The sequence below is a fragment of the Myxocyprinus asiaticus genome, chromosome 16 (genome assembly GCF_019703515.2).
Source record: "Myxocyprinus asiaticus isolate MX2 ecotype Aquarium Trade chromosome 16, UBuf_Myxa_2, whole genome shotgun sequence".
Classification (NCBI taxonomy): domain Eukaryota; kingdom Metazoa; phylum Chordata; class Actinopteri; order Cypriniformes; family Catostomidae; genus Myxocyprinus; species Myxocyprinus asiaticus.
The window spans coordinates 34,489,673-34,513,210 of NC_059359.1; the positions used below are offsets into that span (position 1 = coordinate 34,489,673).

The window sequence follows — 23,538 nt, forward strand, 5'->3', positions numbered from 1 at the left end:
CTATTTGGTCAAGTTAGACCCTGTTTACTAATTTTCTTTGTGCATGTGCAGGTATATATGCATTTCTTGGGAGAATTAAGTTTATTTAATGACTGACCTAGAATCAGTTATGATCTTTATTTTATCTGTGCTATTGTTTGATTTAAAATTGAATCAGTTCAATCAAAATGATTAACAACAATAGAAACAACAATTTTTAAATAGCAAATCTGAGTTAAGTCTACTTGCATCTAGTTACCTTAACTTAAATAGTTAAGTTCATTCTATATGAACACCAAGTTAATTGACCTTAATTACATAAGTTTTGGAGATGCCATTACTCAGTTCAATTGAGGGAATGAGTTTACTCAATCAAATGAGTAGAGTAAACTTATGAGGGTTTTCAGTGCACCCAGGTTTTAGATAAAAATTCAAACTGGTTTCATCAATGTGGAATTTTAGCAAAGTATTTTTTTAAATTATTATTATTATTATTATTATTATTATTATTGTTATTTTATTTAAGTTGGGAACATCAGAAATAAATTTGCAGATGTACCTATTGTTGGTTGTTCTTAACGGTCTTGCAGCCTTTGCTTTTAAAGCACCCCATGACTGGAACAGACTTCCAAGACCAAGACTTAAAAGGCAAAATAAGTCATGTTGTTTTCTCTAGAAAGTAAAAAATCAGGTTGCTGTCTAATCAAAATGGTCAGCATGGTATTTACTGTAGTATAAGAGACCTTTTATTACTGTAGATAGGTTACATATGCTTGATTCATAAGTTGTGTGTTGTGTGAAGCCTCACATAATGTCAATGGCTACGATTTTAAACGCGTTTATTTAATGTCCCAGTGCGCTTGCCGTAGTCAGATGAAAGCCCAATGTTTTCAAGGTACGTGCAGTTTACTTTCACTGTAAAACATACCGGTACATTTAAAATAGCATTTCAAAATTTTTTACAATTCCAATATATAGCCTAAAACTATTTTTATATCTTTCCCCAAAACCAAGAATGAGGCGTTTTTGTCTTTCTTTTCTTAGTTGCAAAATATCAAACAGTTTTCTGTGTTTTTAGATTTAGTTACACCAACTTTTTAGATTATTATTGAATTGACTGTATATGTGTATATGTTTTTTTGTTTGTTTTTTTTTTTTTTTTATTATTCAGAAATGACTGATAAATCAGTTGTTGAAGTCAAGGAAATGAAATTTTTTGAAACCAGTTGAACTGCATTCATGTCTAAAGGACCGAGACTATTTATTTTAGAAGTGTTTTGAGATATATCTTTTATGAGATCATTTTTAAATTGATATATTACTTAAAAAATTTCAAATGTATTGATAATTAGCCCTGTATATATACTGATAATTATCAATACATTAGAATAACACACACACACACACACACACACACACACACACTATATATATATATATATATATATATATATATATATATATACACACACCGATCATCCACAACATGCCTGATATTGTGTAGGTCCCCCTTGTGCTGCCAAAACAGCGCCAACTGCTAACCACAATTGTACAGAGCGGTTATCTGAGTTACCGTACACTTTGTCAGAACTGCCGCTCACTGGATGTTTTTTGTTTTTGGCACCATTCGGAGTAAATTCTAGAGACTTTTTTGAGTGAAAATCCCAGGAGATCAGCAGTTACAGAAATACTCAAACCAGTCTGTCTGGCACCAACAATCATGCCACGGTACAAAAATCACTGAGATCACATTTTTCCCCATTCTGATGGTTGATGTGAACATTAACTGAAGCTCCTGACCTGTATTCGCATGATTTTATGCACTGCTACCACACAACTGGCTGATTAGATAATCGCATGGATGATTGTTGGTGCCAGATGGGCTGGTTTGAGTATATCTGTAGCTGCTGATCTCCTGGGATTTTCACACACAACAGTCTCTAGAATTTACTCCGAGTGGTGCCAAAAACAAAAAACATCCAGTGAGCGGCAGTTCTGCGGATGGAAATGCCTTGTTGATGAGAAAGGTCAAAGGAGAATGGCCAAACTGGTTCAAACTGACAAAGTCTACGTTAACTCAGATAACCGCTCTGTACAATTGTGGTGAGAAGAATACCATCTCAGAATGGTATTACACAAACACAATATTAGGCAGGTTGTTTTAATGTTGTAGCTGATCAGTGTATGATTGTAAATGTAGAGGTGTTTAACTGTATCTCTCATGTGCTTTTCAGATGACTGGCAATAAAAGCAGAGGTCATAACTTCATGAGACTGGCACTGCTGACTCTTCTCTTCATCAGCTGTTTTCTGCAGTCTCACTCTAGACCTCACAATTATGACAGCAAACCCCTTTCAGAGATATCCAGAGAGATTTCTAAGTACTCTGACATTGCTCAGCAAATCATAGATCTAGCAGTTTATGGTAGAGCCCAGAATCGTTCCTTTGAGAGACTGGCTAATTTCACTGACACTATTGGACACAGAGTCAGTGGCTCGGAAAATCTGGACCTGGCCATTAAGTACATGTACAATGCCCTGACACAGGACGGACTGGAGAATGTGCATCTAGAACCGGTGAAGATCCCTCACTGGGTGCGGGGGGAGGAGTGCGCAGTAATGCTTCTACCAAGAAACCACACTCTAGCCATACTAGGGCTGGGTAGTAGTGTAGGAACTCCATCTGGAGGTTAGTAGTCGCAGTCCATTTAGTAATACAGTGGGGTCCAAATTGTTGATTTGAACAATTAATTTCGGAATTTCTTAGTATTTCATATGCCCCACATTTGCTTTACTGACTGTATACCTGATAATCCATGTTAACCAGCAAGATTTAAAAATGTTCTAAAGAGCTTCTCATGTGCTTCAATGGAAGCATGGATATCTGACCTTTTCTATAAACGAGCTAACGTGGCCAATTCCACAAATTTGCTTGGTCTTTCTGATGAAGTTTGTTAAAGGAATATTCTGAGATCAATCCAAGGTAAGCTCAGTCAACAGCATTTGTGGCATAATATTGATTACCACAAAAAATTATTTTGACTTGCCTCTCCTTTAAAAACCCCCAATATTAATCGTGGTTACAGTGAGGCACTTACATCGGAAGATAATGGGGCCAATCTGTAAACGTTAAAATACTCACTGTTTTAAAAGTATAATGAACAAACTCTCAAAATGTCTAATGAACTTTCAGCACATGTACACACACCTGTCAGCACAATAACGCTATCGTTTATGTAATTCATTGCGCTCCGTTTCTGGACATCTATCGCAGCCGGGCCGTAACGGTGGATAATATAAGTAATCCCCGCCATTGACTTCTTACCAATAAAGTGGAAGGAGCACACAAACAAATTATTCCAAGCTTTTTCAAACAGATGTTCCTAAATCAATCCTTCTGTAGGCAGCTGATGGAAGAAGCAGCATCTGGGACTGGAGCGCTGTGCTTTGCGATTTGTTTCTGATCATAACATTGCTGTTTTAGATAAAACTTTAGTTTTGCTTGATAACCATTAATTGCACACATTGTCCAGGAAATTTTGAGACATTTTACAACATTTAAAAAGCAAGAATCTAACCACATGACATGCAAGCAAGCAGTGGCAAAGGTGTTTTGCTACACACAAAACGCCAACCAATCACACCTCTGCTAGCCAACCGGAAATTCTGCCCACCTAGCGAAATACAGTGGACTCGCTGAGAATATTGTGGATAAGCTTCACATTTCTGTCTTTAAACCTCCAAACATTGGCCCCATTCACTTCCATTGTAAGTGCCTCACTGTAACCACGATTTTTGCTTTTTTAAAGAAAAGGAGGAACGAGTTGAAATTATTTTTTGTGGTAATCAGTATTATGCCACAAATGCTGTCAAGTGAGCTTAACTTGTATTGAACCCGGAATATTCCTTAAAGCTAGTTTAAAAGCCTTGTTGAGACACCAGCATGGCAGCATCCCATGGGGGGGATAACCACTTAAAACACAACATAAGCTTGTGATCAGCAATGCTGGTATTTTCAGCAGATATGGACCCCACTGTCTGTCTAAAACCTTAGTGTTAAGATTAGGATCTCTTTGGTGTTTTAAATACCTGCATATTTGACCAGTTCATATGTTCTTCTGGTAGGTATAGAGGCAGAGGTAATGGTGGTGGACTCGTTTGAAGAGCTGAAGAAAAGAGCGAGTGAGGCTAAAGGGAAAATTGTTGTGTATAACCAGCCATTTGTCAGCTATGGGGAGACTGTAGCCTATCGAATTTCAGGGGCTTCAGAGGCAGCTAAATTTGGAGCTGTTGCCTCTCTTATCCGTTCAGTCACTCCATTCTCCATCAACAGGTTAGAACTGTCCCACCATCCATACAATGCAAGTGAATGGTGATCAGGACTTTAAAGCTCCAAAAAGGAGTTAAAGGCAGCACAAAAGTAATATATACGACTCTGGTAGATAAATCTATATATTCAGAAGCGATCCAGTTGGTTTTGGTTGAAAACAGACCAAAATGTAACTCCTTTTTAAATCTTGACACTTCCTATTGAGCCACCTAGTGCTCTGTGCATGCGTCAAGTACTAGGAAGTGTAATCAAGCTTGAAATCATGATTGTGCATAGAGACTGCAATGGCAATATGTACAGTGAAAAAGAAGTTTCATTTTGGTCTATTCTCACTCAAACTGGCTGGATCGCTTCAGAAGACATTGATTAAACCACTGGAGTATGGATTATGTTTATGCTGACTTTATCTCCTTTTTGGAGCTTCAAAGGTCTGATCACCATTCACTTGCATTGTATGGACCTACAGAACTGAAATATTCTTCTATAATCTTAATTTGTGTTCTGCAGAAGAAAGAAAGTCATTCACATCTGGGATGGCATGAGGATGAGTAAATGATGAGAGAGTTTTCATTTTTGGGTGAACTATCCCTTTAAAAGTGATTTATAGTACACTCATTGCAGGAACAGGTGGCCTTTGAGCTGTCCAGAGCTAAGTGACATGCTGAAGTTGAAAATTATGATATTGTTACCAGGGTTGTGCAAAATTCTAAATTTCAGAATTAACTCCCTTTCAATTCATGAGTTGGAATTCGAATTGAGTTGGCCACGCCCCACAGGACGTTTCATTTGAATTTGAATTAGAATGAAAGGAAGTGGAATTTACTGAATTTGCAATTCAAAGAAATTCAACACAGTCACACTACACAATTTAATTAGTCCAAGACACATTGTACGACATAAATAATAGCGTTATTATTTTTGACCAAGTATGCCTATTAATTCCTTAAAAGGTAGAATTATAATTTTTACTTATTTTACATAACATTTCTCTCTCTCTAAATGCTTTTGTTTTTGTTTTTGACAGTTAAGCACCAGAAATGGTCCACTATGTTGCTTCAGATAAAAATAGATTCAAAATGTGAATATATTGAGCAAATTTGGAGCTGTCCTGTAAATGAAGTGTTTTTCCAACATAGTCCATAAATGAAAATGTATTAAATAGAGTGAAATACAAATTACTATAGGTGGCATTTTGAACATTATTACTTTTTATTATATATATTACTGATTATTAATACTGTAAAAAGAGATGTGTTTGTAGAACGCAAGTTTGCATTGCTTTTTTAAAGTTGGATTAATGTACTTTTTAACTGAACTTAAAATGTCATCCTGTCATGACTTTTACTCATTTACTCATTTTACATATTACATATACATTTTATATATTAAACAATTAAATATTTAAAATAACTTTAAGAAGAGTTGTTAAACTCTGTCAATTTAGTCCTGTGACAGTTTCTTCCTATATTTAAATGGTAACGAGGTAAGGTGGGCAAGGAGGAGGTGGAACCGGATAAACAGTCAAAATAAAGTTTAATGATAAAACTCAACATAAAACAAACATAAACAAACACAGACACACATGCAGCGCGGCCACGTGCGTCTCTCTCTCCCTTGAATTGGCACCTCCGGCTAGTCTTTATATCTCTTCTGGCTGATTAGCCTGATTCAGGGCCGGCCGAGTGTCCTCTGGTGATGGGTCGTTCATGAACAATTCGTTAATTTTGAATGAATCGTTTATGTGACTCAGAAAAACGAGTAGTCTCAGAGAGTGATTCGTTCATTTTGTGTTGGCCGCATGTGTATTGCGCAATCTCCGTTCGTTTGTTACGTGAAAAGCGCATAAGTGCTGTAAATGATTAGTTCACCTCTCGACTCTTTTAGTCCGAGTCGTGCGTTCTTTTGTCACGTGACAGCTGTATACGCTATGTATTGCTCACACAGGAAACAGAAATGATTAGTTCACCTCTCGAGTCTTCTGGTCCGAGTCGTTCGTTCTTTTGTCACGCATATACGCTATGCACATATGGCTGTCATAAGACAAAAGACTTGGACAAGAAGATTCCAGAGGTGAACTAATCATTTCTGTTTCTCATAATTTGTCCTTGGCTGCATTATCAATTTTTCCTTATTGGGACTATAAACAAAGTTTGCGTAAGTAGATGTGTTGGGTGGGATTTGGCTATTGAAAATGTAACATTTTAATTTAATTCTTCTTAAATGAACGAAATGACTTGAATAAAGATTCGTTCATTTTGCTGAACGAGACTCAAAGCCTGTGTCTCGTTTGGAAGGCTGTGTCCTCCGGAGGTTGCATTTGTCGGCCGCATACGTCAGTGAGGCTGTCTCGTTTAATTTTTATTTAATTTTATTTTTTCATTGGGAATGCAATAAAGGTGGGCAAGGAGGAGGTGGGAACCGGCTAAACAGTCAAAGTAAAGTTTAATGATAAAACTCAACATAAAACAAACAAAAACAAACACAGACACACATACAACGAGGCCGTGTGCGTCTCTCTCTCCCTTGAACTGGTGCCTCCGGCTAGTCTTTATTCCCCTCCCGGCTGATTAGCCCAATTCGGGGCCAGCTGAGTGTCCCCACAGCCTCACATATTGTATTCTAAAAAGATTATAATACATATGAACTTTACAGTACCTTTAAAAACAGACACTCTAGAAATTTGTTGTTGCTCATAGAATGACACTTCCAAAAAGAAAATATTAAAAAATATATTTCCTAAAACATTTTAAAGTATGTGGTAGTGTTTTAAGCTCTACCATTGTGTTGTTTTAAGCCCCCACACAGGCTGGCAGTGGTACCAGCCTGGAGTGCCTCAGATCCCCACAGCCTGCATCACTGTTGAGGATGCCCAGATGATGAGCAGGATGACCCGCAGAGGCCAGAGGATAGTGGTGCGTCTGACTATGGGGGCCCAGACACTGCCAGATGTTGACTCTTTCAACACTGTGGCTGAAATCACAGGCAGTAAGCATCCTGAACAGGTATGTGGCTCTGAATATGCTGTGTTGTACTGTAATTGAGCTCACAATGCCTGCCCCATGTACTCTTAACAACCTGCAATTGCTTTCGTTCAAGGGCTGAAGAGCAGTTAGACAGTACAACATATTTCCAAACAAGTTTTTAATGCTTTAAATGTCCATAAGCTTTTTAATAAGTCTTTTTGTTTAAGTCTCAATACCTTTTAGAATAGGCTACTCTTCACATCTGAGGAAGTCTGGTTAAAGGCAGTTGTTTGGTAAAAAACGAGGAGTTTCAAATCTTGTGTTAAAAAAAACATAGAAAATATTTTATTTTACTTTATTTTTAATTTAATTTAATTTAATTTTGATTAGCACAGTGTGTATCCATATATGGTCGGATTTAAATTAATGCGTATATGAGCTGCTGCCTATGTAGAGTGTTCCAAAATAGTCAGGTTCCATTGCAATCGGATGCAATTGGATACGATGTAGTGGTCAATCTCACATGTGTTTGACTACTCAGCTACTCAGCAGGACAGGGAACCAGTTATAGAAATCTGCTTGCTGTTGCCCTTGATGTGTTAATGCTGGTGTTTATGGAACGGAAACTGCTTCTAAGTAAAACAAATAAGGTTTCTCCTGCCTCACCACCAATTATAGTCAGAATAGGGCAGAAATAGAGGATTCCTCAGCTACCCAGCTAACACCGTGGCCCCTCTGACTGATCATCATACATCTGTCCAGCATCCACTGCCAGCTTATATCTAATTAGAGACTCGTTAGGGAAAATTTTCTGTTCCTATGACTGTGCTGCCCTCTCTATCAGTTCTAAAGCTATGCTGTGCAGACGTTTTATTTTCAGCACTCTTCCCTGTTAATGTTTTCTATATGAGGGGGTGAAAGATTCAGTATGATTAAGTGTGAATGGAAAAAGAACCTTTCTACAGTCTTAGATTTTAATAGAAGCATTCAGCTTGAGTGTTCTGTCATCTCTTATACTCCGATACATGGACTCATCCACATTGGAAAGAGAGAAATACAGACAGTGAGGAACTGAGGCCTCACAAAGAAACTGATGCTATATTGTTTTATAGACATTATAGGGTGAATCTCATTATACCTGTCAAGAACATGAAATAAATAAGAGATTATATTTTGCTTAAAAAATGAAGCCTATTTTTAGGACCATTAGGTTTTTTTTTTTTTACATAATGACAATTAATTCCCCCTCCCCCCACCACACATTCTTGTGACTATGTACTGCAAGACATTTTATTCACATTACTGTAATGTGAAAAAAGTATTATGTATTATTTAAATTGTGAAGAACTTATACATAATAGTAGTATCTGTTGTACTGCTTTAATTTATGCTCATTGAATTAAAATAAGTAAATAAATAAATAAAGTAAAATAAAATAAACATACTATCCAATTAATTGTAACATTAATACATTTCAATGTTTAATTTTTGAGACATTTTTGTTTACTTTTGTAAAACAAAAAAAATTTGGTAATGTGTTGGGTCGCCAATCGAGATTTCAATGTAAAATCTGCATCCTGAAGCAAAACCGGTTGAGAAGCACTTTTCAATACCCTCACAGACATACATACTTGCACAAGTACTCAGAAAGCTGGATTTGTTCCTCTCTCATCCTCTGAACTACTCATAATCTAAGCAGGATGGAAGGCTGCAGGTTTGCTGACTAAACAGGTTCGTTTGGATTTTGAATATCAGTGAAAAACCCAATAAGAGGAAACAGGCCTTTAACTTTGCAAGGTGGCAAATTGTGTCTTCCCTCAACTTCCTCAAACTATATTTAGTGATTATGTGTGACAGAAGAAGATTTTGAGAAGTCGATTAAGAATAATTTCATACTGGCCAAGTAACGTCGTTATTAGTGAGTTCCCATTTCCTCTTAGGAGTCAAGTTTGCCTTCCCAATTCTCTTGGATTACTTTGGGTGAAGTGCTCAATGGCAGTCAGTGTTGCCTATTAATATCTGATTTGGTGGTGTAGCGTTTCAGCGGGGACCTATATTTACCATTGACATTCTAATAAACTGAGTGTGATTAGAAGTACTAAGAGGTAATTTCCTGTCTGTGAGCTCATTGAGTCATGAGACTGAATAGCAGGAATGATGGCTAATGTCTTTTGACACACACGGGTCGAATGCAAACCTGACGTGTTTGAGAGTTTTTCGTGCAAGTGGTTGTGACTACATCTTATGTATGTTAATGATGTGTTTTTATGCTCCTTGTTTGCCCATTATTAGTTTATTAGTCACACCTGCCGTCTGTTAACCTGTTTGATTTCTCTCCCTATGAGTCGCCTCGTGGGTGCTGTCCAGTGCGAGTTCGTCTTGTTCAATGTTTCATGTCAGTCTCAAGTCGGTCCAGTTTCTTGTCTTTCAGTTCTGGTTGGTCCTGGACACAGTTCGTCTGCCCCCAGCCCAGCTTCAGTGAGTTTGCAGCCTTGACATTGTTTTCCCCTACGGGGTGGTTTTTGTTCATTTTTGCATTTTTTGGGTTTGAATAAATTCCCTTGGTTTTTACTCTGCGTTTGGGTCCTGATTCTCTGCAAACTGTGACAGTTCATGCATTTACTTATGTTAACAAATACAACCTTATTGTAAGGAGTTACCATTATTTCTAATCTCAAGATTTTAGAAATGGCATGTTGTATCTTTTAAATACAGAAAAGAATGTCCTGGGTTCCCTCCAACATTTTTATAGCCATAGACTTTGTTTAAGGTGAATGTGAGATTATATAGGTGTTTCAACTTCCTGTCTGTCACCAGTCTGGTGTGTTCTTGCTCGTTTCGTATTTTACCATCTGCAGAAAAGGAGACTACTGATGACTTTGATTAGGAACCCAAGTGTGTGTGTGTGTTTGTGTGTGTGACAGAAAGAGAAGGCTGAAAGCTATGGTTCAGGATGTTTGTGTGTATGCATGGGTTGCATAGATTTGAAGGCAGGCATAACAATAGTGTGACAGGTTGCGTGTCCACATGTCAACCTAATGCCTGACTGCAGGGGAAACATTTTTACTTGGTATTAAAAAAAAGCTCTCCCACAATGTCGCTGCCCACACCATGGGCAGCTTATACGGACTCATTTCTCATTAATAAATGAACTGCTAAAAGGGAAACTTCTGGCATTAAAGACAAACGTATCACATTGTGCCCTTTAACAAGGCACTTAATCTAGAAGTAATTATGCTTTAGGTCACATTGGAAAAAGAGCATCTGCTAACTGACAACTAACCAAGAATGAAGACGGCATGACTACAGGTTTCCCGCTGAAAAGCTTCTCTATGTATTGGTAAAAGGGATTATTCTACCAAAAATGTAAATTCTGTATTCATTTATTCACCCTCATATCATTCCAAATCCAAATGATTTTCTTTTTTCCATGGAGGACAAAAGGAGATGACAGCCTCAGTCACCATTCACTTTAATTGCATCTTCTTTCCATACCATGAAAGTGAATGGTGACTGAGGCTTTTAGTCTGGCGGATGATAAAACGGGTGAAAATCCTATAGACTTGCATTGATGGAAGGACCCAAACCATATCTAGGAACCAGAATATCATAGAGACTTGACTGTAGGCTCTTTTTTTTCTCGGTCCAGTAAGCAACCAACCAGAACACCCTAACAACCTAATAGCAGCGCCCTGGCAACCTCCCATAGCATCCTAGTACTGTGGCGGCGAGTTTTGCATGGGCAAGCAAAACCTTACGTTTCCGTGTAAAAATCTAGTTCCTCATACAATAGTACAACACTTTTACAAAACAGATGTTTTTGTCTTCTTGAATCAAATTCTTTGCTACAGTTTGTTGGCCTTCAACTGAAAGCTGGTAATGAAATATTGGTTGGTAATTTTGCCTGTCCCTAAACCAACTTTGCTGTTGATGTATTGTGCATTCTAAATGACAATACACTTCTGCAATGTCTTACCAATAAACTGACAGTCACGTAGTTCTAAATTACTGTGCACGCACCATTTCCTGTGTGCTTCTTAGAGTGTTGCACTGTGGTTATGCAGTCCTGCAGTTGTGATGTTGTATTGTTGTGTAGGATGTGTCCTGGGGTTACAGCATGTCACAGCCCATTCTGTTTTAATTAGCTTTGATGCCTTACACAGCATTCCTTTGTGCTGTATTGAGCTGTACTGTCTCACAGTGTTGTCCTGTGCTGTGTTGTGCTGGACGGGGTGTAGCTGGTCCTGTCTGCAGTAATTGCACATCCAGTGTCATCCTCCCCCACAGTGGCAGAGATGGAACAGGCCTGAGAAGAGAGCTGGTTTATTAAATGTGGCCATGACTTGGCTGCCTGGAGCAGATGAACACATACTTTCGAATCCCGATCTAGCAAGAATGGGGGGAACAAACATCAGGAACATGGGAAGCCTTGAATAACGTCTTTTATAACTACAAACTTTCAAATACACCCTGGACTTTCAGTGTTCTGCCAAAATAAAAGCTCCAGGTTGAGTAAATACAACAAAAATATATTACTGTTGTACAAAACAAATATAAGCCTCATAATAATAATAATCATACAGTATTGTACTGTATAATAATAAAATTCAACTGGGCTCAAAAAAGTGAGGGAACTTGTAGTTTTTGCTCATTCTGTTCTTCACAAATTTTTTTTTAGTAAACATATGTAGGTAAATATTGCTCTTTATTATTTGTATTACTGTATTGTTGTATTGGTGAAAATGATTAAATATCGTTCCCCAATTCAGTGAAAAACTGTGAAAAACATGCCTTCATTATTTTTCGATTTTTATTTTATGTATTCAACATTTTTAGTATATTTGGCTACAATGTCTGTTTGGTTAAAATGATGGTTCCTCTGATAAAACAAACAAACAAAAAAAAAACACTTCTATAATGCCATTTCAGATACATAATTATTGAGATATGTATTGAATATCGTCTGTAAGCTGAAAAATACAGAGATATAATTTTTGTAGCCATATCACCCTGCTCAAATAATAAATAAATAACATTGTATATTTTTATAATCTTATAATGAACATAATTTTTTTTTATCCTGTCTTTGAAAGCCTGTCATTCAGGCTCTGTTTGCTCTAAGTCCCTGCTAAAAGTGTTCATTCAAAATCAATTTGCAATATTTTAGTATTGTTTTTAATAGTCAACTAGCTGGTGCAGAAGGAGAACTCGATTACTCATGCACATCCCTAACACATATCTGAAATGCAAGTGGTGCTGTAACACAGCTGATCATTCACCTCCTCATCTTTGCGATGATGTATAATTTTTCATCATTGGTTGTTCACAAAATATTTTTCCGATGATTTGTTTATCATGCTTTTTCTGCCTGACAGCATATTTTGTTATTGACATCTGAAACTAAGGATGGTCTGATAAACTGAACACCCTAATCGCAAAAGACGCGGGGCTCCTTTCAGACTTCAGGATTACTGTCTTGGCCAATGTTCCCTACACATAATAACAATGTTGAAAGGCGACAAATTTGATTCAGCAGTTAAGAACAATGCAGTGCTAGAGGTATTGCAAATATGAAAAGCTTGTGTTTATGGCGTTTCTCAAGTGACACGGCAAAGGGAAAGCGGTGCATCCTTTGAAATTGTTTTGTTAGGTTACCTGAACATTAATCATAAGCTTCAAAGCGAAAAAAAGGGATTATATTAGCAAATACTTGCGCAGGATGGGAACTATTCCTTCTTCCGCTCATCTTAATGGGCATAAATACAGAAAGAAGCAGTCACAGAAAGTGCTTGCGCCATCATAGCGTTTGTTCAGGGAAACAGCTGAGTTAATTCACACTAAATAACGACAAATCTAAAGGTGACACTTAATGGGGTTGTGTGATGTTTGTTACAAGTATATTTAAATTAAGTAAATTGTAAATTGATCATGTTCTGTAATTGTTGTTAATAAAAAATACAAATAAATATGAAAAATAACCATGGTTTTACTACAGTAATATTGTAGTTACCATTGTTAATTTTGTGGTAACTGTGGTTTAACTAAATACCACAGTTAAACTATGGTTACTAACCATGGTCAATTTTCATAAGGTAAACAAAAAAGAATAATTTTCTGTATAGGCCCATAAATGTGTGTGTATATATATATATATATATATATATATATATATATATTAATTATGACTAATAATAATATTTAAAAGTAACCATTTTATCCCAAAAATAAAAAAAAAATCAATTTAATAGAGGTAACGCTATTAGTATTGGTATCGATGATATTGACTGAACTTGAGATTGAAAAGAAAATAAGTGGTATCGCCCATCCCTGCTGCGCACAGAGTTTCCTCCATTAAACCTCCAGTGGGAACAAGTAAAAGAGGAACTTATATCACCAAAGACCAACAAAGTGAAAAGGCATGGAACGTAGTTAAGAATAAAATAATGCTATATACAATATTTAGATACTAGACTATGATGCATTAAATATAATGCAAAAATAAATTAAATATAAATAATAAAGAATTCTCAATTTTGTGAAAATCAGTAGCATTCACTTGCATTTTAAATTGGAATGTAATATGTATTCAACACCGCTAGAGCGGAGACAGGGCCGCCAGTGAAGAAATCATAGCTCACCAGCTCTGTTTGTTCTACTTTCAGTCTCCCATTAATTCCTGCAATGCACATCTGAGTCTCTTTTCTCTGTTTTTATTTTTTACTTTCGTTTGATTCCTTCCTTTCTCTGCTTTTGATCTTTTTTTTTTTTTTTTTTTTTTTTTTTTTGTAAAACAACAGATGGTTATGGCTTTTATATTTCCCTAGAAATAACCTTGGAAATCTTCATCATCGTCATCTGTAGTCTGAGAGTAACTGTATGAGCTCAACTTCCAAAAGCAGACTGACCCCTTTGAATTTCAGTAAGAGCTTTGAAATGGAAATTAAATGTGATTCTTTTAAATTACGGACAAAGTTAATTACGAAACGTGAAATTTATTACTTCAGTCGTTCCGATTAATATAATTTCTATGTCAAAAAGAGCGGAGCTGCATTCTAAATCTCTGTTACATTGGTTTACTGAAAAGAATAAAAGTCAATGCTTTATATAAAAAAGCATGCTATTTGTAAGAACCTTACATGAAAATGAATCTGAATCACATGTATTATCCCCAATGAATGTTTAACATCTGTTCATCATACATCGTCAGGATTCTTAAGAAGATGAATTTGATATTAAGCAACATTACACTGTATCTTGAATGTGTGGTTTAGTATGCGGTTAAAGCTTCTCATAAAAAATTAACTGTCAAAACAATTTAAAATTGGAGGCATCCACTGATGTAATTGCGTGTGGGGAGAAAGTGAAGCATTTACAGTTTATATAGGAAATTGATAAAGCTTTGTTTTTGGAAGTAAAATATCGTTGGTGTGTTAAAATCATAAACATCTTATTAATTGTGAAAAAGCCTTCTACTCTGCAGAATCCTTCTATTGTTTCTAAATTACAGATGTTCCACTAGAAAGGCCTTTTTCCTTTTATTTTAACACCTATTTTTTTATATGAATTTTGAAGCAGTGTTTAGTTTATCCACAATTTATCTAGGTAAAATACTCAAGTATCTCAAAAACCTTAAGGTGACATCTCTACCAGGGGAATTTTCTCAGAGGAGACAAGGGAGGCAGTGCCTCCTCAAAATAATTGAATGAGAAATGTTTTGTCACCTTTGTCTCTCTTGAGCTCATTGTGTTCTCATTGATGTCCCAAAGTGTGGCGTGAATATGAGAAGGGTAACCGCAAAATACAGGTGAAAGTAGGCAGTGCCTCCAAAGCACAATGATTGGTTCTTATCATGTTTACAACCGATCCACAAATTTACCTTAATAGGTACTTATTAAAAACTAAACCAACTCACCCATTTGGACATCACCACTTTCAGTGACATCAGAATCAAACTTAAAATGTACATGATATGAAACTCAAAATTATTTGCGAGTAAGAAATTTTTTAGTCACTGCTAAAGGCTTGGGTATACTTCGTATTTCCATGTTCCAGATCGCCCCCCACAGTCAAGTACTGAGTCTTTCAAAGTATACTCTTTTGACCGTGAGCGCATACAGTGCAAACATCTTTGTATGCGCAGTACGACTGCTATGTGATACTCTTTTAGTGCAGTCATTGGCAGGCGCATGCGCCGATGATGCGCACAGACGAAGACTGTCCATGTGTCAAGAAAATCTGGAAAATAAGGACAGTCCGTGCAGACTGTGCTTGTAACATAGACTCAGGAGAACCAGAAGTTAGATCCATTTTCAGCTTTACTTGTAAAGTCACAGAGAATATACAACAGGCAGAGGTTAGTATACAAAATATACAGCAACGCAGGCGAATCCAATAATCATGGTCAAAAAACAGGCAGAGGGTCGAGGCAGGCAGAAAACAATCACAAAGAGTATATCCAGGAACAGATCAAAGTCAAAAGGCAGGCAGCAGTGATTCAGAATGACAATAACAGGCAGAAGTTCAAACACAGGCAGACTAATATGGAAAAACGCTCAGAAACGTTATCCGGGACAAAAACAAGACTTCGCACTGAACCCAGCGTTTGCAGTTAGTGGGCAGTTGAAGACGGAATGATACTGGAGTGATTTGTCTTATGATTTTGAAGGGAACAACATACCTGGGATTGAGCATTCTGCAGGGCAGACGAAGGCGTAGGTTGCAAGTGGAGAGCCAGACCCTATGTCCTGGTGTATATTGGGGACTCGGACGACGATGCCGATCTGCCTGCCCTTTCTGTCTCCTCTTGGCTCGATGTAATTGGACATGCGCCTGGTTCCACAGTTCTTTGCTCCGCCGGAGCCAGTCGTTGATGGCCGGTAGTTCCGTGGACTCTCCTGACCAGGGTAACAAGGGTGGTTGAAATCCCAGCACACATTGGAATGGAGTCATGCCCGTGGATGGTTTTTGGAGTGAGTTTTGGGCGTGTTCTGCCCACAGCAGGTACCGGCTCCAGTCGTTTTGGTTTTGATGGCAATACATCCTGAGGAAACGAGTGATCTCTTGATTCAGACATTCAGTCTGCCCGTTGGATTGAGGGTGGTACCCAGAGGTGAGGCTGATGTTAACATTTATTTGATGGAAGAAGGCTGTCCAGACCCGAGCAGTGAATTGTGGACCTCGGTCAGATACGATGTAATCAGGTAACCCATAGAACCGAAATACTTGATGTAATAGATGTTCCGCTGTCTCGAAGGCTGTGGGGAGCTTGGGAAGAGGGATTAATCGACATGCCTTGGAGAAACGATCGATTACAGATAAGATTGTGGAGAGACTTGAGAGACTGGAAGATCGGTGTTAAAGTCAATGGCGATGTGAGACCATGGGCTCTGTGGAATGGGAAATGGTTGAAGCAGGCCTGCTGGGAGTAGTCTGGAAGATTTGGTTACTGCACAAGTGGGGCATTGATTGACATAAGAAATGGTGTCTGCCTGCATGGTTCTCCACCAAAATTGGTTCCGGAGCAGATGGAGTGTAGTCGTGATGCCTGGGCGCCCGGAGCTGGTGGCAGTATGGACCCTCCGTAAAACCTTCTCCTTTAATGACTGTGGCACATAGGTTTTGCCTTCAGGGCAATCGTGAGGAACTGGATCTTGAGACTGGGTATTAGAATAAATTAGAATGTTGTCGATGTATACAATCACCCAGTGGTTTAACATACACTACCGGTCAAAATTTTGAAACACTTACTCATTCTTTATTATATATATATATATATATATATATATATATATATATATATATATATATATATATATATATATATATATATATATATATATATTTCACATTTTACAATAATAGTAAAGTCATCAAAACTATGGAATAACATAAATGGAACTATGGGAATTATGTTGTGACTAAAAATCCAAAATAAATCAAAACTGTGTTATATTTTAGCATCTTCAAAGTAGTCACCCTTTACCTAGAATTTGCAGACATGTACTCTTGACATTTTCTCAACTAACTTTTTGAGGTATCACCCTGGGATGCTTTTTAAACAGTATTGAAGGAGTTCCCATCTATGATGGGCACTTATTGGCTGCTTTTCTTTATTATTTGGTCCAAGTCATCAATTTCAAAAAAAAATTTTTTTTATTACATTTTAGTTTTATAATGAAATTAATTAATATGGTGGCACAATTATATTTTTGTCTACAAAATGTCAAACATTTAAGCATATGCCTTCAGATCAAAAGATTTTTAAGATCATGAGAAACATTTCAGTCAAGTGTTTCAAAACTTTTGACCGGTAGTGTATCTCTGAAGACATCGTTGATGAAGGACTGGAATACTGAAGGTCTGTTAGCAAGGCCGAAGGACATAACCAAGTATTCATAGTGTCCACTGCTGGTGGAGAATGCTGTCTTCCACGCATCCCCTTCTCTTATGCAAATGAGGTAGTAAGCGCTGCGCAGATTGAGTTTGGTGAAATACTTGGTGGTTCGTAGTGTTTCAGTGCTGCCGGGAGTAATGGTAAAGGGTAACAAAATTTCAGAGTGATATCATTGAGAGCACGATAATCGATGCAAGGTCAGAGACCACTATCCTTCTTACCCATGAAGAAGAATCCAGCCATAGCAGGGGAAGTGGATGGTTGTATGAAACCCTTGGCCAGCTCCTCCTCGATGTAACTTTTCATGGCCTGGGCTTCAGGCTCAGATAAAGGAAAAATCCTGCCTCGTGGTGGTGTCGTGCCCGGTAATAGCTCAATAGCACAGTCGCTGGAACGATGAGGGGGAAGTTGTGATGCTTTGGTCTTACTGAAGGCCTCCACCAAATCTGTGTATACCTTTGGTAATTTTGGTACCTCAGTGATCTCTGTGACTGATGCAGCTCCAACAGATAAAGGAACTACTGACCTCAGGCAGCTGGAAAAGCATGTGGAGCCCCATTGTGATATCTGTCTCTCACCCCAAGAGATTTGTGGGTTATGTTGCTGAAGCTAGGGTAGTCCATGAATGACAGGATGGTGTGGTGAGCGAATGACATAGAGGCGTGTGATTTCAGTGTGTATGATGCCCACTTGAAGGGTGATGTCCGCGGTGGTGAATTGAACATGGCCAGTCCCCAGAGGACGTCCATCTAGCACTGCCACTGCCAAGGAAGATTCACAGGGAATTAGTGGTATCTTAAATTCTCTGACTAGCTCCTCATCAATAAAGTTGCCAGCCGCCCCTGAGTCGAGCATGGCATGAGTGGGAAATGATTTGATTGTAAAGGAAATTGTTATCGGAACATCAATGCATGAGGTAACATGGAGAGGTAGAGAGACATTACTCACCGCCTATTGAAATGATCGTGCTGGTCGTACGGGACAGGCTGCTCTTAAATGTCTGGGTTGACCGCAGTATAAGCATAGGTGTTGTCTGATGCGCTGTTCTCTCTCCTCTGAAGTCAAATGAGCATGCCCTATTTGCACAGGCACCAATTCCTCAGCGGTGCATGTCGGCTGATAATTCTGCAGGGGAGGTTTAACTGGTCTCCAGAGTGAACAGAGTGATGGCACCGAAGCCGGTTTTAGTGATCGTGGGAGAGAAGGCAACCGTTAGTTTTATCACTCAGAGATGCGGTGAACGGGTTCTTTAATGGATAAACTCAGTGTGTCGGTCTCACCCATGATGGCGGAAATGTACAAAAAGTCCAACTTGGTTGGACAAAAACACAGCAAATCTCATTCGTGGAAACAGTAAGTTACAATAATACCTTGAGTATTATTAGCAGCAAATGGCAGTCTGTAAACTGTATAAGAATAACCTTGATACTCAAGAGTAACACACTATAATAATCTATCTCTGCCCAAACGTAAACCTCGTAGTTGAGTCACGTGAGGATGCAGGTTGAATGTGTGTTCATCCGTCGTTTGACTCCGACTCGGTTCCTCGAGGCTTTGATGATGACGGGAGGCCGTTTCCTCACTATGTCGGCGGGCGGTACGGCGGCTGATTCTCAGTGGGTTGGTGGAGAAATCAGCGAATTCGACTCAGTTGAAGAGGGAGGAGAAATCTTCTTTCTTCACTTCTGCAGGCAAAAGGGTGAAGACGCGGCTTGCGCGGCGGTCTCTTTCGGATCCGTTAGCGTGCTCGGTGGAACACGGAGAAATCTCGGCTTGTCCAGTGAGGTTGAGATTGTATGGCCAAAGTTCAGGTATGTACGTTACCTCCTTGGGCAATGAGGCTACACCTGGGAGCAGCAGGGCTGCAACTAGATGAGGCATATACTATCGCTGGAAGCAACACCCAGAAGGATCTCCGAGGTTTTGTACTCTCGATGACGTCATGGCTGAGGGACGTGTTCTATCGTGCGTTTCATCCAGTAGGAGTTGAGAGTTCGATCCTTCAGAATTTCACTCATAAGTGTAAAGTGAGCAAGGCTTCAACCTTTCCCTCTCTTTGTCTGTGGTCCCCACATGCTTTAAAACATCCACCATTGTGCCTGTTCCAAAACAATCAAAAATAACTTGTTTAAATGACTGGCGTCCTGTTGCTCTGACCCCCATCATCAGCAAATTTTTTGAGAGACTAATCAGAGATTACATCTGCTCTGTCTTGCCACTCAATCTTGACCCACTGCAGTTTGCTTACCGCAACAACCGCTCCACTGATGATGCCATTGCATCTACAATACACACTGCTCTCTCCCACCTGGAAAAAAAGAACACTTATGTGAGAATGCTGTTTGTAGACTACAGCTCAGCATTCAACACCATAGTGCCCTCCAAGCTAGATGAGAAACTCCGGGCTCTGGGCTTAAACAGTTCGCTGTGTAGCTGGATCCTGGACTTCCTGTCAAGCAGATGCCAGGTGGTTAGAATAGGCAGCAACATCTCCTCATCACTGATCCTCAACACTGGAGCCCCACAGGGCTGTGTTCTCAGCCCACTACTGTATTCCTTGTACACACATGACTGTGTAGCAACACATAGCTCCAATGCCATCATTAAGTTTGCTGATGACACGACGGTGGTAGGTCTGATCACTGACAATGATGAAACAGCCTACAGAGAGGAGGTGCACACTCTGACACACTGGTGTCAGGAGCACAACCTCTCCCTCAACGTCAGTAAGACAAAGGAGCTTGTGGTGGACTTCAGAAGAAAAGACAGAGAACACGGTCCCATCACCATCAATGGAGCACCAGTGGAGAGAGTCAGCAGCTTCAAGTTCCTGGGTGTCCACATCACTGAGGAACTCACATGGTCCATCCACACTGAAGTCGTTGTGAAGAAGGCTCATCAGCGTCTCTTCTTCCTGAGACAGCTGAGGAAGTTTGGAATGAACCGCCACATCCTCACACGATTCTACACCTGCACTGTAGAGAGCATCCTGACTGGCTGTATCTCCGCCTGGTACGGCAATAGCACCGCCCACAACCGCAAAGCACTGCAAAGGGTGATGCGAACTGCCAAACACATCATCGGAAGTGAGCTTCCCTCCCTCCAGGAAATATATACAAGGCGGTGTGTGAAAAAAGCTCGGAGGATCATCAGAGACTCCAGCCACCCGAGCCATGGGCTGTTCTCACTGCTACCATCAGGTAGGCGATATCGCAGCATCAGGACCCGCACCAGCCGACTCCATGATAGCTTCTTCCCCCAAGCAATCAGACTTCTAAACTCTTGATCTCTCATGATCAATATACATCAGCACTGCACTTTATTACTCTTACTCTTATATCTCACACCGGACTGTCATAAATTATATTATTATTATATTATGTCTCTCTTAACAACTGACTATCAACCGACAGCCTGAATGTCAATACAGTACAATACTGTACATTCTATATATATATATATATATATATATATATATATACTTTTTTTTTTATATATATTTTAATTTTTAATTTTTATTGAATAATGTGTACCTATATAGTAAAAAACAAAAAAAGACAAAAAACAAAAACAGCGTATTGTATACTGTACAGTGTATGTTATTATTTGTATATTGTTGAGTGTAATTATGTGTATAACAGATGTTTAAATTGTGTTGTGTTAATTTGATGTTATTGTAAATTGGTATATGTCCAATCACAACTGCTATGTTGATTGGAACTGCACCCAAGAATTTCACACACCATTGCACTTGTGTATATGGCTGTGTGACAATAAAGTGATTTGATTTGATTTGGGATCTGTAGTCTGTTTTGGACACCCTTTGTTTGATTTTGGCACCGTTGTTGTGACTGTGAGGCTTCTAATGTTCCTACAGGCTGCAGTCAGGCTTTATGACTGTGTGTAGGCCTGCCTTTGTCTCTTAATTGAGTACATGAAGCCCAACATTTATTATCATTTTCCAAACAAACCCTTCAACTGTATAAAGATAGAAATGCACGAAAATAGCACCAATTCAAGTAACATTAAACATTTTGCAAAGTCTAAGTGGGAGTTTGACTAATTGAAAGAACTAGTCCCCAAAAAGTTTGCATATTCATTGCAATGTACATTAAATCTCTTAAACTCTCATCCTCCACAATGTTAATCAGCCGGCAGACTGTGGCTATCCGCTTTGTTACAGCAGTCGTGCAGCAAATCGTTCATGATTCGTGTCAGGGCGTCAATGCCAGTGTTAAGTGCCGCTTTGAACTCCATATTAAAAGCGTTGTAAATAATGGCTCGTTCATTTCATGATAGTTAAGACATGATGTGCTTCTGTGGTAATTAAATTGTGAATTACAGAGGCTGCAAAGTAATTGATTTCTATAAACCTTACCAATAGTGTCAAAAAAGCAACAGTAAGATGAAAAATGCAATTGCTGAAGTAACCAAGTCGTTTTGTGGTGTTTTAATGACCTTCAGTCTCGCCTGTCGACTCGCCTGCTCTTCAGGACTTGCACTCTGGTCCTGTACATCGCAAGTGCAAAGCTCTATCAGTTGAGCTTCCGCACATTTTGATCGCAATGGAACAAACGTATAAATGTATTTGGTTATGTAATGCAAATGTTAAAATGTATCACCTTACAAGTCATGCACTATAGTTAGTGTTTTGATGTCATATGTGAAAGTGAATAAATGTCATTGTTGTTATAGCGCCTCTAGTGTTCATTTCCTCAGAAAACTGCCACGATGGGTACAATGAGCCATGTAAAGATCATTTTGCAAAAATGTAGGTATAGTAACAGTGAGACCAGATAGAATGGAACATGAATTTATGTTGGACTAAAAAAAAACAAAAAAAAACAAAAACAAAGACTAACTTTACCTTCTCTTTTCAGAAGTCCACACCACTGATCTCTACTATACCCATTGTCTAGGATAAACTAGACAAGGTATCTGATTATTCAAATTTTGGTCTTCTGACTGTTGGAACAAAGGTAGTTAGAAGCAAGAATGGGCTGAAGGTAATATTGTGGATATGGATTTGTGGGTGCCCACAGATTTAACTGCCTTTCATACTGAAAGTACCCAGTATTGTGAAAGTATTAATGTCTTGTGGAGTCAGCCGAAGGTGTACTGATACACAAAAAGAGTTCCTGTCATTTCCAGAGACATTCCCCATCTTTGTAGTGGTCCTTTCCATTCAAACAGATGTCACCATCTGTCCAAACTTCCACAAACCTCAAATCTGTCCATTTTCATCCTGTTACGTTTCTCATTCTCAGAACCTCTGAAGCATTGAGAAAAACAATTGTGGTTTTTCTCTACTTTATTTGGGGTTCCAGGTTTTTGGCTTGTTGTTTTTTTTTTGTCTCTTAATTCACTCTGTCCATCATCCCACTCCCCTCTTTCTGTTTTGGGCCCATCAACAGATCGTTCAGTCCCAGAATGAGGTTGGGATGTTTATATCCTCTGATAACACTGGAGTGCATTTTACCACCTCAGGGTCGGCGGTTTGTTGTTTCTGGCCTTTGAAGTATGTGGGGGATTCCACAGGGGAGTCCAGAGTTTATTCTGTTCTCCACATTCCATCAGTACAGGGATGACAGCAAGCCACTGCACTCATGACTCTTAGGGTTCAGAGAGGGCGGGTTTGGCTTTAAAGCAGGGATAATTTTTTAACAGGAGGAAACACTCAAATTTCTGATTGGTATACTATAACCTTGCATGGCTAAACAAAACTTTTTATAGAGTTTAATGAAGGGTTTCATTTATAAAATTGGTATTGTGGTAATGATTATTAAAAATATCAATTTCGTTTTTGTTTTCACCATCTGCAAGAGAAGAGAAAAGTGTTTTTGTCGAGGCAGAGCAATCATTGTAACCTTTGTC

General features: G+C 38.7%; 1 protein-coding gene across 1 annotated transcript in view; it reads left to right on the top strand.

Moving 5' to 3' along the window:
- The first annotated feature begins 805 nt into the window (after positions 1 to 805).
- LOC127454268 (carboxypeptidase Q-like) overlaps positions 806 to 23,538 on the top strand; it is a 57,582-nt gene continuing 34,849 nt past the window's right edge. The window contains exons 1-4 of the mRNA XM_051721358.1: positions 806 to 874; positions 2,214 to 2,667; positions 4,104 to 4,311; positions 7,103 to 7,310. Coding sequence (XP_051577318.1) covers positions 2,214 to 2,667; positions 4,104 to 4,311; positions 7,103 to 7,310 — 870 coding nt within the window. The 5' untranslated portion in view covers positions 806 to 874. The remainder of the gene's footprint in view (positions 875 to 2,213; positions 2,668 to 4,103; positions 4,312 to 7,102; positions 7,311 to 23,538) is intronic.